General features: G+C 41.2%; 1 protein-coding gene and 1 long non-coding RNA gene across 7 annotated transcripts in view; one reads left to right on the plus strand and one right to left on the minus strand.

Annotated features, from left to right (window-relative positions):
• The window catches only part of PLPPR1 (phospholipid phosphatase related 1), a 278,398-nt gene extending 269,390 nt beyond the window's left edge, over nucleotides 1-9,008 (plus strand). For 2 of the 4 annotated variants that reach the window (XM_036854366.1, XM_036854369.1), the window contains 2 exons: nucleotides 2,924-3,055; nucleotides 3,861-6,893. In XM_036854366.1, the coding sequence (XP_036710261.1) occupies nucleotides 2,924-3,055; nucleotides 3,861-3,938 (210 nt within the window). In that variant the 3' untranslated portion in view covers nucleotides 3,939-6,893. Of the gene's footprint in view, nucleotides 1-2,923; nucleotides 3,056-3,860; nucleotides 6,894-7,900 lie in introns of those variants that run through there. The other 2 variants (XM_036854367.1, XM_036854370.1) reach the window with 2 other exon arrangements.
• LOC118896513 overlaps nucleotides 1-12,964 on the minus strand; it is a 104,369-nt gene extending 91,405 nt beyond the window's left edge. For 2 of the 3 annotated variants that reach the window (XR_005020195.1, XR_005020197.1), the window contains exons 1-2: nucleotides 12,831-12,964; nucleotides 11,637-11,746 (exon numbers count right to left, since the gene is read on the minus strand). This is a non-coding gene — a long non-coding RNA (uncharacterized LOC118896513). The remainder of the gene's footprint in view (nucleotides 1-11,636; nucleotides 11,747-12,830) is intronic. The other variant, XR_005020196.1, reaches the window with a different exon arrangement.
• Between the last annotated feature and the right edge of the window lie 3,259 nt (nucleotides 12,965-16,223).

Here is a 16,223-nt window from a genome sequence, read left to right on the forward strand (position 1 = left end):
ATTTAAAATATACCCAGAAGGGACTTCCCTGGTGGCGCAGTGTTTAAGAATCCGCCTGCCTATGCAAGGGACACGGGTTCAAGCCCTGGTCCGGGAAGATCCCACATGCTGCGGGGCAACGAAGCCCGTGTGCCACAACTACTGAGTCTGCGCTCTAGAGCCCACAAGCCACAACTACTGAGCCCGCATGCCACAACTACTGAGCCCGCGTGTCTAGAGCCCGCGCTCCACAACAAGAGAATCCACCACAATGAGAAGCCCGCGCACCGCAACGAAGAGTAGCCCCCCACTCGCTGCAAGTAGAGAAAGCCCATGCACAACAATGGAGACCCAACGCAGCCAAAAATAAATAAAATAAATAAATTTATAAAATAAAATAAAATACACCCAGAAGGATTTACAGTAAATCACTAGGCCTGCAGATGTGCATGAAATCAATCTCCTAATAACATTCAGCAGGCCTCCCCTAGGAGACAGAAGCCATCACAGCCTGGATGTCCTTCCTCCCCTTCTGCCCTTTCTGGTCCAAGGCACCCGTTAAGACTAACATCACACGTAGATGGATTTCACAGGCCTATGACCTAACTTCTCCTTGTCCTATCCCTTCCATATGGGGATTCTGTATGTATGTCCTCCCCAACACACAAAATGCACATATGCCTCTCCCAACCTCTAACTCAGTTTCCCAACATTTTTAGCTGCTCAGATACACACAGAAAATGCTCGCATTTACTCAGAACATTCATTGGCAAGCTCCATTTGAATTCAAAATTATTTGTAATGGATCCAGTCTTTCTTTCTAAAGTGAAAGATGAGGGACTTAAATGCAAATGCTCTGGGTGAAGCAGCAGGAAAAGTGGTGCTGAGGTGATCCTGAGATGTTGAGCTCTCAGAAGATGTCCCCCTAAGGGCGCTTTGTAAAAGGGGGAGAGAACACAGGTGACTTCAAGAGAAGAGAGGATTCTACAAACAGAGATCAATAGTACATAAATGGAGGCTTGGGCTCCAAAGAAACACTGTTGCTGTCCCCATCAGTCCTGGATCCAGCTCAACCCCAGCTGAAGAGAAAAAGTGGTACTGACTGTTCCAGGCAATTTCATGGGGTCTTTATGGGATGAAATGCAAAAACTTTGTGTTTGCCGAGGCCCCGTACACAAATTCTGCTTTAACATTAAACTTGTGTTCTCTCAGTAACTTGCAGCCCTCTTTCCTACCACTTGGTTACTGTTAAGTCTTGTATTGCCTTCCCAATTGATGATGAATGTCAAAATTTGCTTTCCACAAATGATCTTTAGGTAAGACCCATACCTGCTGTTGAACAGGTCTGGTAGGAGGCAGGCCACACTGTCCCCCACTGTATCTGCATGTACACACCTCACATATACACTCGCCAAGCTGGGAAATGGGAGGAGCGGACCTTGTAGAAGAGAACGGAAGCATTCCAAAGCAGAGACTTGGAGGAGGCCGAAAAAGAAGAGTCTGAACAGGAGCATATTTGTGGCCTATGTTCATTATGGTTTTGTGTTTCTTATGAAGATGAAAGTGGGGGAAAGGGGAAGGAAGTTAGTTGAACAATTACTACATGCCCTACACTTTATATACACCAAATCATGTGCTCCCAGGACAACCCTAACAATGTTTTTTACTGAGGTAACTTTGGTTTATAATGTATGTTTCAGGTATACATTATAATTTGACGTCTGTGTACAGATGCTCGCCCCCAAAAGTCTACTTTTCATCTGCCACCATATAATTGACCCCCTTAACCTATTTTGCCCTCCCCCCGCCCCCCTTCCCCTCTGGTAACCACCAATCAGTTCTGTGTTTGTTTTGTTTATCTTGCCCTAACAGTATTCTTATACTCATTTTATAAGAGAGGAAAGTGAGGCTCACAGATAAGTAACTTGCCCAATGGCCACCCAGCCAGCAAGCCAGGAATCTGACCTCTCTCTCCAACCCCAGAGCTCCTACACCCTCCACTTCTCCCATTTCCTGAATGGGGGAAGTTTAAGCAGAGCTGGAGAGTGAGGTAGAGGAGAGCCAGGTAGAGAATATTCATGTGAACGTTCTGTGGGGTTTGAGGAGCTACAGGAAAGATTCAGAGGCACTGGATATAGAAAAAACGATGCAGAACAATGGAAGAGAGTATGGAAAGAGAAAGATGGTTAGAACAGACTCAATTATGAAGGGGCCTCAGTAGGAAATAAAGACAAGTGGGTAGTAACTTAGAGGGGGAGTTTTAATGGAAGCAATAAAAGTGCCACTAATAAATTATGTGACTATTTGCTAAGTAACTCAAGGGTAATCATTTTAGGTAAGAGTTAAAGACTAGCTAACATTGCATTTTTGCTGTATGTTTGGCACTTGTTAAGAGGCAAAATCCTACAGCGGTGGTGTGATTTAGAGGCTATGGAGTTTAAATCTGTGTAACCTTGGGCAAGTTATCTAAATTCTCTGTGCCTCCTTATCTAAGTTGGAGAGGATAATAGTACCTCCCTTATAAGATTGCTGAGTGGATTAGATGAAATAAGGTAAACCCTCAGGACAATACCAGCCACATAAGTGGCCCTCAGTAAATGTTAGCTGTTATTATGAGGTGGTTTACATTCATCATGTCGTTTAATTGTTGTAAATCTATGAGGTAGGTGTTATTCCCACTTTTACAGGTGAGGAAACAAGCTCAATGGGGGTAGACTGAGCATGCCTGGCCATCTGGTGATCAAACAGATGCTTCCTCAGCACCTAGAGTGTGCTCAGCAGCAGACAGCCTGAACCATGCCCCAGGCCTTTCCATGGTCCCTACCCACTGGCTCACAAGTCACTATGCAACGACATCCTAAGGGGGAAGGCCTGCCACCCGCAGAGATGGCCAAGCATTGACGGCTGCAGTCTGACCCCAATCTTTTTTCCCCTCATCCTGCAGGGAATGTGTGTGGTCCATAACTTTAAAGGAACACAAGGATCTCCTTCCAAACCCAAACCCGAGGACCCCCGTGGAGTACCCCTAATGGCTTTCCCAAGGATAGAAAGCCCTCTGGAAACCTTAAGTGCACAGGTACAGTAAAGTGGTTTTAGCAAACCAAACCCGGAGGCTCCAGGCCTGTTATCTAGGAAGTCAACTAATCCATTCCTCTACTGAAAACTGGACATAACTCAATCCACCCAGCAACAATAAAAATCTGACATAAAGGCCCTCAAGAACTTCACAGCTTCCCTCAATTAATCCTGTATTCCTTCCAGGGCTTGGCCCTTCCTCAGGAAGTTCTTAGTCATGTCTAACTTAAACCCCAACTGCTTCAGGATACCTTGACCTCCAATGTAATAACACACTTGTGAAATTTACACCAACTCCTGTGGGAGGCCAATTTGATTTAGTGACTAGGACAACATTTGGAAAGAAATGCTTTGTTACATCCAGTGATAGATGTAAATTGGCAGCACATTAAAAAAGGTAACTAAGTATCCTTTTGGATCTGTTTTGATGACCATCAAAAATTCAATGCAACAGTACTAACTGATCACTTATTTACACCAGGACCTTGCTTCATGCCAGAGATGAATAACTAGCCACATAGTCCTGTGCTCAAGGAACTCACAGATGATCAGGAAAGGTGTATATAAATCAGTAATCATAATACGGCATGCTGAATCAGATACACGAAGCGCTTCGTGAACACAGATGAAGAAGAAATTTATTCTAAGGCAGGGAAAGCCACGGAGAAGACTTGCCACCTGAAATGAGCCCTGAAACATGGTATAAAGCACTGACTTTTGCCTGAGACAGTTGCTAGGTGCTTTACAAATATATTTTCATTTGAACAAAAACTTACTGAATCAGTAGTATAATTCCCATTTCACAGATGGAGAGGAATATGAAGATAGCAACAGTAAATTACTTCCCCAAGCCACATAGCCAGCAAGTGGGAAAACTGGGGTGAGTAGCTCTTTAAGCAGACAGAATGGGGATAACTGATAATAAAACAGGGTTTTTATATCATGACACATTTTTCATGTAGCTGAGTCCTGCTAAAATGTTTATTTTCTGTAATAGTCTATCTCGAAATCTTGTTGTATTTGGCATTTCCTTACTAAATCATTTTTACAGAGTGCAAGAGAAGCAAATCTCCTCCCACTGGAATTATCATGTACTTCCTATCAATATAGTATAAAATATTTCACTATTTAAAGAGTAACTATCAGACATCTGAGAAACTATCGTATTTCTTTTCACATTTAATGAAGTCTAATTTTATTAATGAACCAGAAAAAAAAAAAGCTATTTCCACCTTGGGAAAAATATCTAGGGCTCTCCATTAAACCCAGTGCCAAGTATTTTGTTCTTTTTCCCTTCACCTGTATTAAGGTGAAAATTTTGACTTGGTCCAGTTAGAAATAACATACTGAAAATTTTACTACTGATTTATGTATAGCCAGTTAATGCAGGTTGAATGACGAATTAGCTAAATAATAAAACCTTGTAATGAAATGGTGAAATAGACTCTCCCTAGTTTTTCTTCCCTAATTATGTTCTTGTACCCGGTGAGGTCAGAGTGTTTCCCTCTATTTTTTGAGATGAAGCAATTAATGACAAAGGTGAATTTAAAAAGCAAGCCGAGATGTTTGCCAAGTTCCACAAACATATCAGCCTGTCCTTGTAAATGCTGTCGACTTTGCCCTGAATGTCCTGGTCGAAGGGCACCCTGTTTCCGCCCCATCCTTTTACCCAGCACTGCTCAAGCATTACCTTCGTTCTGAAGCCTTCTCCAGACTGCTCTCTTCTCCCTCAGAGCCAGGAATAGTTGACCAGGCCAAGAGACATCCAGGCCATGTTTTGGGGGATTCTACTTACATTGAAAAATGAAGTGCCAACCCGGTTTCAAAACCTCCTATTCGCAATATAGATTTAAAAAATTCTTTTAAAATATGTATTAGTTTATTATTCACTACAGGCAGTAGTTGAACTTTTCAAATCTGTCCATGTATCTTTATTGCCATGTATATCCCCTCATCTGGGCACAATCTGAGGCCTTTCGTGAATATCAGGCTTGGGTCAAAGGGACCCCAGGCCCCAGGTGTGATTGCCCCTCACAATTAATGTCAGTAATCCCGTCATATCTGCCTCCCACAAGGACTGAGAGATTTTTAAGTAGGTGAACCATGTCTTTCTTACTCTCTATATTTCCTGGCATTCACTAGGGGTGAAATAAATATGTAATGGATGGACAGATGCAAGCCAGAACCAAAACCTGAACTAGACCCTCTAGTCAAAACTGAGAACCTAAAATTGGGCTCTAGTCAATATCTGAAACTCCATGGTAAATAGAAGTTTATGAGTAATGATGAACAGGACTTCTGCAGGCTAGTCAAAATAAAGCTACAGGAAGCCGGATGGAAAGCATTGCCTCTTAAGTGATGCCTTCCATACTAGTTGTGCAATATTCAAGTAACCAAGCACCTGCTTTCCACATGGGTAGTTAGGAGGATATACCCTTTATTTGTGGGTCAAGAAGAGAAACTGAGCATTTATTGCAAGCCCTCACATTCAGTCCTTACAATAATCCTGCAATTGGCAATATTATTCGACTTTATAGATGAAGTAAGGCACAAAGAGTTTAAGTAACATGCCGAAGGTCACCCAGTCAAGATTAAGACCCAGACCCATCTAATTCTAAAGGCCCTGCTTGCTCTTGTACACCACACGGCCTGACGTTCAAGGAAAATTCCATTTTGAAATCTACAACTCTCAGCATTGAATATGGAAACACGCTCTAGGGGACAGTGTGTGTGAGCTGAGCTGCACAGGGCTGGCAGGGTTTACACTGAGCCACAGCTCTTCCAAAATAAACATGCCCTGTGTTTTCCCCTGTGGGCGAGAGCTTCCTGTGCAACGGCAGCAGCCATGGCTTCTACTAGAAGCTGCTCCTTTGTAATTTCTGGGATAGAACCATCTTCCTGGGAGGAGGACTTGTGGGATCTGAGAGAAGATATGAACCTGTCTTTAAAGCACACATTCTCACAAGTGAAATCCATCCAGCTGTTCAGAGCGCCTCAAGAAGAAGACTGTCTAGCTGGGGAGGGAACCCCCTCACCCTCCCTTTCCTTCTTCCAGAGACATCCTTTCCCCTTTACCACACAGAGCCCCAGAGCTGCAGTGTTCTTTCCTCCTCTCCAAAAGATCAACTCAAATTTGAAAATTTGCCTTCTGCGGTTGAGACGGTACATGTTCTAAAATCTTTCCCCAATACTAAAGAGAAACCAGAAAGTAAAAAATTACAGAATCCAAACGAAACAAAAATGGTCAAGTTTCCAAAGCATTATTTTGTTATGCTACAGAGCTGTTGTATCCTAGAGAGACCAGCTCCGAGCTATCCTCGTCCTGTGGCCTCACACCCACTTTCACCTGCGTAATCAAGCTTAGCGTTGAGCAACTGTGTCTTTGTTGAACACAGTTTATATTAACAGAGAAATGAGAGGTGAGCCAGTGTGTTAACTCACTGTGTGTGGTATAAAGTCTCCCGTGTCTCCTGATGGGGGCAGGGCGGTGTAGGGGGGAGATGATATTTTTTTCTTTAACAAAAAAAGAAGGATCCAATCTATCTCAAGACTCAGATGCCTATGACCTTATTCCAGAAGATTCTGATTTAGCCATTCTGGGGTGCAAAGCCATATAAGAAAATAGTCCGAGAGGAATTCTAATGCTCGCCACCCCTTGATTTAGAGCTAGTGATATTATAGACTTCAAATTATAAATAGAAAAAAGAAAAGACTTGGAGAGTTAAAGAAATCTGCCCAAAGTCACCCAGTTAGTTATCTTAGGCTGTTAAACTACTTTATCTTTACCACCCACTTTTAAATGGACTCTTATAAACATATAAATGACCAAACTATTGACCAAAAATTTTAAAAAGAAAGCATATAATAAAAGTAAAAACATAAAATTTTCACATTATGGCAAGAAATATAAAAACCTCAGTTTTTACAAATATGGTAGATAAAAGTACCTTGAAAAATATGGAATACTCAGTTTCTAAAATTCATAGTTGAACTCTCAGGAATATACATCTCTAGTGTCCTAAAAACAAACAGTAATCTGGAAACCCATAATAAATTAGATCTAAAGCCACCATTTCTTAAGGTATTTACCAATCCCACGGACTGGAAGTTTTAAGTTCAAACAAAAGAGAAAGACTTGGGCCTGAAAAAAGGTGGGATTATATATAAGTTACATAAAACAAAAGAGATAAGGGTTATTATGAACAAACCGTATAAACAAAAATTAATGGAACTACAAGGAAAAGTGGACAAAGCTGCAATCATAGATTTTAACACTTCTCTCAGTAATAAGCAAATGAAATATAGTAAAAGATAGATGATTAATAAAGTTTATCTAAGGCACATACATAATCCTTCTCAAAACACACAAAACATTTAAAATAGACCACGTGCAAGACTATAAAGCAAATCAAGAAACTTTAAAAGCATCTAGATCACATTCTCTAGAAATTCAAAGATACCTTAAACCAAAAACCCCTGTGCATCCGAAAATATTAAACTCGTTGCTCTGGAACTCATGACTCGGAATATATCATATGGAAATTTCTCAAAGATTAGAACTGTTCAAAATTAAAGCCACAATGTTAAAAAAAAGATGTGGGATGAAGCTAAAGTTACTTTTAGATCTTCAAATGTTTCATAGAATATAGTTAAGTATGATATAAGACATGGTCTTATTGGGTTGAAAATCAGGGAAGTTTTAATACAAGAGGTAACAATTTGAGGGTCCTTGGAAGAGCATGTCAGGGAGCGGGAACAGAATGAACTTGAGACAGGAAAGCAAGAGGATATTCTGGGGAGACTGTGTGCATGAGTCAACTAAGGTTTTATCTGCTTGTGTTTGCAGAATCACTCTGCCTCTATGACCGAAGTTACCTGAAACGGCTGACGTGTCACAAGCTGTTTTTTTTTTTTAAATCACCCTCCAATTCAATACTTCAAGGCACACAGTTACTTGATGTCAAACTGTGAAGACAAGTATTATGTTTATCTAGTTAGAGGCTAATGTTTTGTACATTTTTTGTATGAGGAAGTGATGTAGCTTGCCCTGTTTTTTTTTTTTTTTTTTTTTAGTCAGCTTTAATATATTTATGCCAGAATTTTAAACAAAACTTTCTTCTTGTTCAGGTGTGCATTGAAGAACCACATTTATTCAATGGTTGATGTTGTTTTGTGATATTTGTACACAAACCTTCTTTTCTCAGTTTTATAGACACTGAAATGAAATGATTCACTTTAATCTTTTATTATCACAGTTGCTGCCTCCTCCAGAATTTTTGAATTAAAAAAAAAAAACAACTTCTGAGTTGCAGGGAAGACAATGTTGGTTTATGGTAAATCGCAAAATCAATTGTGTAGAAAGAAGTATTACTTTGAAAAAGAACTTTTTCTGATTTCTTAACATGTGATTGCATTCTAAGTTAAAGTAACATATTAATAAAATCAGCTAAGTTACATAAACAAAGGCAGGAAATCCTGGATTTGAGGAATGTTGGGTATGATTCTTAGGTAATGGCCTCTCCTAGTTAAGAAATTCAAGATATTTCTGCAATTACGTCTTTGGCCTGGCAGGTGACACTGCAGCCTTCTTTCCCCAAAAAACTGCCAGTACCAGCCTCCCCTGTCAACTCAGTTTTGTAGATCATATTGTATGGACTTTATATGAAAATGAATATTTTACAGTTTGCACAGTATTATTTTGCAGAAAGGGTATCAGAGCACCTACAACCTAGAGCCCCAGAGCAACAGCTTGACTTTGTGGCTTTTAATTGTTCCAGAATTTTAACTGCATCACATTTTTCTAGCATGGTAATAACTAATGTGTAACTTCCTTGCGAGCAGGAGCTCCCTTGTCTGTATCTATCAGAATGTTTTCTCGACACTTCCATGTTGGTTCTTCTTAGCTTTTTTTGTACATATTTTTTTTCTAAAGAAAAAAGTTATCACAAAACGTATCTTGGCTCGTGTCCTTTGTTTGAAGCTTCATCCACTGGGCAAAGGTATTTGAAGAGTCACAATGACGTGACCTCAATGAGTGTTTATCCTCCTCAGTTCCATGCCTATGGAATCAATCCTAATAGAGGCATGACTGATATGTCCTTTCATGAAGGAGTGTGTGTTTAGACAAAAGAATTCTTGAAATTAAGACACTCGGAGGCACGTTCTGGATGCCTAGCAAGCTACCTTTGTCTTCAGCTTGCCCATAGATACTTCTAAGGTGTCAGTAAAAAGTCAGAATCATTTTTAGGAAAAGTTACCTCTGCTAAAACTCATCCCCCGTCTCATTCTGGCCAAAACTTATTTGCACTTACATGTATATACACTCACACACATCTTTTGAGTGATGTCTGACTAAAAGTTGGGGAAGTGGGCAAGAAAGGAAAGTGTTGAAAGCCCTACTCATCCCCGATGCTACGTCACAACCGTAATCTGGTTGTTCAAAACAAGGAACCCAGAGAAGCTGTGATGACCCCACGGCGGTGCTATACACGTCAGCACTGATATTAGAATCCACGTCTGCCCAACTCCAAATTCCATTCTTTCCACTACACCAAAATGTCTGCGAACCAAGTCCACATCTTCTCAGAGGTTTATCAATGTCATCTACCTACTTAGGTGGTACAGGGGATGGTGTAGCTGACCAAAGGACATCATGAAAAAGATGCATTCTAATTATGAGAAGGAATAATTTGCAAACTCTGAGGCTTCCAATCTTGTATAAACTACCTAAGTATAATGTTGCCCAACTTCAGAGTGATTCATCTTCTAAATATATTTTATAATTTTTTAACAACGGCAATGAGAGCTCAATTTCATTGTTCATAAGACATTCTGAAAAATACTGGCAGACTCTATTGATTTTGCATTGCCCATTTCTTATCACAATGGGAGACCGTCTAAATATCTGACTACCAGATATGGCATTTCCAAGAACATAAGTTGACCAAGTGAGGGTTACCCTTCTACTCTTTTCTCTGGTTTCGATCTGGAAGAACCAGTTAGAAGTGTTCTGAGATCTCTGGCCACAGACTCCAATTTCCTGGCCTTGATATGTTACTGATGACTTCAGTGAGTGAGGCTCCACAGGACACGACACTGGGGCACTTGGAACTAAGGACCATCCCTGGGCTCACATCCCTGGGATCACCGAGCCAGTCTGATTCCTCCCATTATGACAAGGCAACCTTAGTGTTACCCCTGATTTAGCCCCAAGTCATTTCACTGGCTTCACATTGATCTTGGAAGCCTGCCATTTGAGATTCATTTCTTAAGGCTAGAGACCCCCCACATGGGCCTTCTACCCAGGACAAAGCCCTCTGTGTAAGTAGGAGGAGTGGTCACTGTCACCTCAGGATGAATTCTGCAATGAGCCTTTCTTCCTCTTTTTAAAGAAAGCCCAGAGGAGCCTGAGAAGTCTGACTCACTGTAAGAGGGAAGCAGGAAGAAACAAAAGAAAGGCTGATATAATGTGTGGACATAAGCAACCTCATGAGACTGTTAGCCTCTGAGGATATTTATGACATCTTTCAGTTCTTTGATTCTGCACCGAGAATAGGATCTGACAGAGCCAAGTTTGTCAAATAGACAGATTCCAGGGTTCCACTAAATTTGTCTGAAGGAGACTGTGACTCATTGGGAAATAAAGAGAATTTGCATGGGGCCTGAAGGTAAATGAAAGATAAGTATATTTAGATACAGAAATAAGGGTGAGGAAACTGCACTCAGCAGTTATGAAGATGTGGGTGCCTCTCTTGGTAAATTCTAGAGATCTCTCTAATTAGACTATAATAGACAGAAGGACTGTATGTAGCTCCAGTGAATCAGAATGCAAGCAGGCATAATCCCATATACAGGAGGAGGAGCAGACATTATTGGTATGATTTAAAGAACAGAAGAGACAGGAATAGCATTTTTGTTTCCAAAAAATTGCCTTGACTTCCCTATTACATGCAACTACCAGAGCTTCGAGGGTGTTTAAGTGTCTTGGAGGCAGACACAAATACCAGATTGCCCTAGTTCGTTTTAAGGAGGTTGCCTTAAGGCTGTTACACTATTCTTGCCCTGCTGAAGTCAAGATGTGTACTAGAACTAGTCTGTTATTTACTGTCATCCCTTCTACTATCATGGGAATTTTGTAATGAACATCAAATCTCTTGCTTGCATCCTAGTTCTTGGTCCAAATATCCCAGGATTGAGTGATACAATCACTCAACAGGTATTTAATGAGCATCTATTATGTGTCAAGAGTCATGCCAAGAACTGGGAATACGCAACAAAATTGACCTACTGCTCACCCTTATGGAATTTTGGGTCAAGTGGAAGAAAAGGAAGACCACAAAACGTTTAGTGCTTTGAAGGGAGACCTGATTTAGATAGGGCAAGTGTTATGTCTTCTTTAAAGTGACATACACATTACAATGAGTTGGAGATGAACAGACAGAAAGTAGCCAAGAGAACATCATGTACAAAGGTCCTGGGGCAAAAACGAGTTTTACACATGTGAAGAACTGAAAGAAAGCCAGAGTGACACCCACTATCGGTTTACCCATTCCAGGGTAAGTTTAGGGCCTGGGGCCCCCTACCTTTTGCTGAGTCCTTTGTGGGGGTCCGGCTCTTCCCTGTGTTAAGGCAGCCGCCAGCAGAGTGGCCTGTTGTTTTATTCTCCATTGTTCTTTTTCCCTAAACATGGTCCCTGCCATTAAAAATTTTTAAGGCAATTTCAGCAAGCTAAGACATAGGCATTCCTAAAGCCCCTTCCTAAAGCCCCTTCCACATTCTACGTTTTCCTTTGTGTATTAGAGGCCCTCTGACCAATAAGTCATACTAACCATCTTTAAATTCTCTGGGCCTCAGGGACTGTATCTGTATATGCCCATAGGCTTTAAAGATCCTCTCTAGAAATTCTGAAGGCTCCTCATTCCGTTTCTGTATTCCCTCCTGTGCTTCATTAAGGCTTCTTTTTTTCCCCTCTTCACAATCCTGCAAGAATGCAGTCTCGATAATGTCCAAGTTTGGGCCTATCCCCAGCATCACATCCCAGTTAGGATGCACTGTTGGTTCAGCTGTGCTGGCAGCATCCTGTATCGGGCCGCCAGGGGTTTCTGAATGAAGCTCACCTGCCTCCTCCCCAGCTCTATCCAGCACCATTCTACATGCTTCTGAAATGAGGAGGGGGGTGAATAAATTTTGAACACCGGCCCAGGTCGGGTTGTGGGTTGCAAGAAATTGATAAAAAAAAGCTTTTCTTCTCTTTGGGTCATCTCTATAAGTTGACATACTGTTTAATTCCAATTAAATCTGAAGTTGAAAAAGGAGAATGGACCCAGGTCAATCCCATCGGCTGCCCCATTTCAGCAGTCACACCTCCAGTGGGGACTTGCCTTAAGGGATTTTGCCCCACCTGACAAGATCAAAAAACAAAATCCCGGGCCTTTAACCCAGGTACCTCAATGGCTGTAACCTTTTATACTGTCTGCCCACATCCCGCCAGGTGGGTCTCCAACCCACGACTCGGTCAGGATCTCACAAACAACCTGGGCACAGGTGTGTTTCTTTAACGAGGTTACCCAGAAGGCATCTTCCAAACCCAAACACCCAAAACCAGTTTTTCACTGCAAAACGAAACTAAGTGCTGAAGGTTGGTGGCACCTCCCCAGAGAAATCCCAAGGACGGTCCCGTTACAAATGGACCAGGCAGCTGCTTGGATTCGTGCACAGGCTCTCAGCACCAGCAAGGGGCCGATAAACCAACAGGCAAAATTCCCATCTGGACTTACCTCCTGGTTGACCCACCAAATTTGTTACTGAGCCAGGTTCACTTTTCAGGAGGCACAGCAAGCCAAAACGCTGAATCACTAAGGCTCGAAGCAGAGGTTTTACTCCCAAGGCAGCCAAGAGAAGAAACCGGAGAACAAACCTCAAATCCACCTCCCAGAAGGCAAGGGGCTGGGTTATTTATGGGATGACCAATAAAGAAGCAGGGAAGGCTGAGGCGTGGGGGGAGTGGGGAAAGGTGATTGGGAAAGGGTGCGATGATCGTGGTCCTGCACAGGTGTAGCTAAGCTACAGGCCTCTCCACATTCAAAAGGTCACCCAGCGGACACTAGCACCTGCCCAGCTGGAGGGTCGATGGTGCTACCCTTAACTAGCTCAACTTGAACTATACACAGCTGAGACTCCAAGGTCCTGGAAAATAACTTAGGCAAACATCTTGTTTAGGCTAGGAGCTGCTTGGAGGACATGCAAGTGTTAAAACGACCTTGATTAATGAAGGCAAGTGAAATGGATTTGACTAATCATTACGCACAGTTTCAGATAGAACCAGGGGAAAAATAAAAGCAAGGAAATGCAATGAGAAAAGCATGTAAATACATTTTCGAATATTATCTTTATCACACCACATATAAGCTCAAAAAACATTTATTAATTGATGGTGGAATCATCACTAATTTGTGTCCAGAATTTGACATCCCCTACCCATACCCCATCTTGTAATCGGGGTGTCTAGAAAACCATTTTATTAGTTAAAATGTTGTTTGGTTAGCATGAAAAAAAAATTTTTTTTAAGGTGAATAGTGTATACAGATCATTGAATAAGCCATGGGAAAAGCCTGTTGCACAGTTCTGGTCCCATGGCTAAGATAACTTTTCTATTGTTGACCCATCTATATTTCCTCTATTGGTGGATTTTCTTCTCTGACCCAGTTTTTCTCATTCAGGGCAATGATGGACATTCACTAAATCTTTCTCCCTGAGGCCAGAACACACCTCTGGTTGTTCTGAATTTTTCTTTCTGTATGTGTGGTATTATCAGTTAAAGTATTGTAAGGCCCTCTGTCTTTGAACTAGTCTGTCTTTTAATATTATGTGTTGAGCTAACCAAACTAAAAAATTATAAAGACACCACATCCAACCTCAATTATAGTGGAAGCCATAATATAACAGACAAGAGAAGATTGGATTATTTCATCCCTAGCTACTGCGACCTGGGTAGATACAGCTGTCAGGCGGGTGAAATAATAGTTACATGAGTTTTGGGGGAAGACTATAAACTCAATCCCATTGTAAAGTCATCTATACTTGTGTGGGCTTAGGTATGTTAAAACTCCTCAAGCCTTAGTTTACTCATCTGTAAAATGGAAATAATTTAGTGACTACCTATCCTGTGATGGTTAATTTTATGTATCAACTTGACTGAGCCATAGGGAGCCCAGTTATTTGGTCAAACATTATTCTGCGTATGTCTGTGAGGGTGTTTTTGGATGAGATTAACATTAAATTCAACAGACTGAGTAAAATAGATTGCCCTCCCTAATATGGGTGGCCCTCACCCAATCAATGGAAAGCTGAATAGAACAAAAAGGCTGACCTTCCTTTAAAAAGAGGGAACTCCTCCTGCCTAACTGTTTGAGCTAAGACATCTGTCTTTTCCTGCCTTCAGTCTCATACTGAAACGTCAGCTCTCCTTAGATCTCAAGTCGGCCCGCTTTCCGACTGTAATTTACACTATTAACTATTGTGGTTCTCAGGCGTTCAGACTCAGACTACAATTACAGCATTAGCTCTCCTGGGTCTCCAGATTGCAGGTTGCAGATCTGGGGACTTAGCCTCCATAACCACCTGAGCCAATTCCTTATAATAAATTTCTTTCTCTCTCTGTATATTTATCTTGTTGGTTCTATTTCTCCAGAGAACCCTGACTGAGATTTTGGTACTGAGAGTGTTTCTAAAGAAACAGAGTTTTAAGGATGAGTTTTCTGAATTGGTTCTGGCGTTTCTGGAACTGGCTCTTCAAACTGATTAAATTTAAAGATGCTAATAACTCTATTTCAAGTAGTAAGGAGAATACTGATAGTCTATGGCATGACCTGGTAATGAAGATATGAAAAATATCACCACTGGATACTCCTCATCAACCTCTTATAAGAAGCAAAGGGGGACTTCCCTGGTGGTGCAGTGGTTAAAAATCCGCCTGCCAATGCAGGGGACATGGGTTCAAGTCCTGGTCTGGGAAGATCCCACATGCTGCGGAGCGACTAAGCCCATGCGCCACAACTACTGATCCTCTGCTCTAGAGCCCACAAGCCACAACCACTGAGCCCACATGCCACAACTACTGAAGCCCACGCACCTAGAGCCTGTATTCCGCAACAAGAGAAGCCACCGCAGTGAGAAGCCCGCGTGCTGCAACGAAGAGTACCCTCCGCTCACCACAACCAGAGAAAGCCTGTGCACAGCAATGAAGACCCAATGCAGCCAAAAATAAATAAATTAATTAAAAAGAAAAAACTAAAAATAGAGCTACTATATTACCCAGCAATTCCGCTCCTAGGTGTATATCTGGAGAAAACCATAATTCAAAAGGATGCACGCACCCCAATGTTCATTGCAGCACTATTCGCAATAGCCAGGACCTGAAAGCAACCTAAATGTCCATCAACAGAGGAATGGATAAAGAAGATGTGGTACATGTATACAATGGAATATTACTCAGCCATAAAAAGGAACGAAATAGTGCCATTTGCAGAGACATGGATGGACCTAGAGATTGTCATACAGAGTGAAGTAAATCAAAGAGAAAAACAAATGTATAATATCACTTATATGTGGAATATAGAAAAATGGTACAGATGAACTTATTTGCAAAGCAGAAATAGAGTCACAGATGTAGAGAACAAACTTATGGTTACCAAGGGTGGGATGAACTGGGAGATTGGGTTGACATTTACACTCTACTATGTATAAAACAGATAACTAATAGAACCAAATGTATAGCACCAGGAACGCTAATCAATGCTCTGTGGTGACCTAAATGGGAAGGAAATCTAAAAAAGAGTGGATATATGTATACGTATGACTGATTCACTTTACTGCACAGCAGAAACTAACACAACATTGTAAAGCAACTATACTCCAATAAAAATTAATTTAAAAATAATAATTATTGATTGCAAAAAAGTTAATATGAAATTAATGGGGTTGTCATGGAGAAAAGATGTAATGCATGCTAAAGTTCTTGTCTGTTGGGGCAGAAAAGTAAATATACCGATTATATCTCTTATTTTTTTATTATGAAAAATTTGCAAGCATACAAAAAAGTAGAGAAAACAAACTTCACTATACCGATCATCTAGATATAATAATTTTTCACATTTGCCATATTCCTGTAG

Source organism: Balaenoptera musculus, chromosome 6, assembly GCF_009873245.2.
Source record: "Balaenoptera musculus isolate JJ_BM4_2016_0621 chromosome 6, mBalMus1.pri.v3, whole genome shotgun sequence".
Taxonomy (NCBI): domain Eukaryota; kingdom Metazoa; phylum Chordata; class Mammalia; order Artiodactyla; family Balaenopteridae; genus Balaenoptera; species Balaenoptera musculus.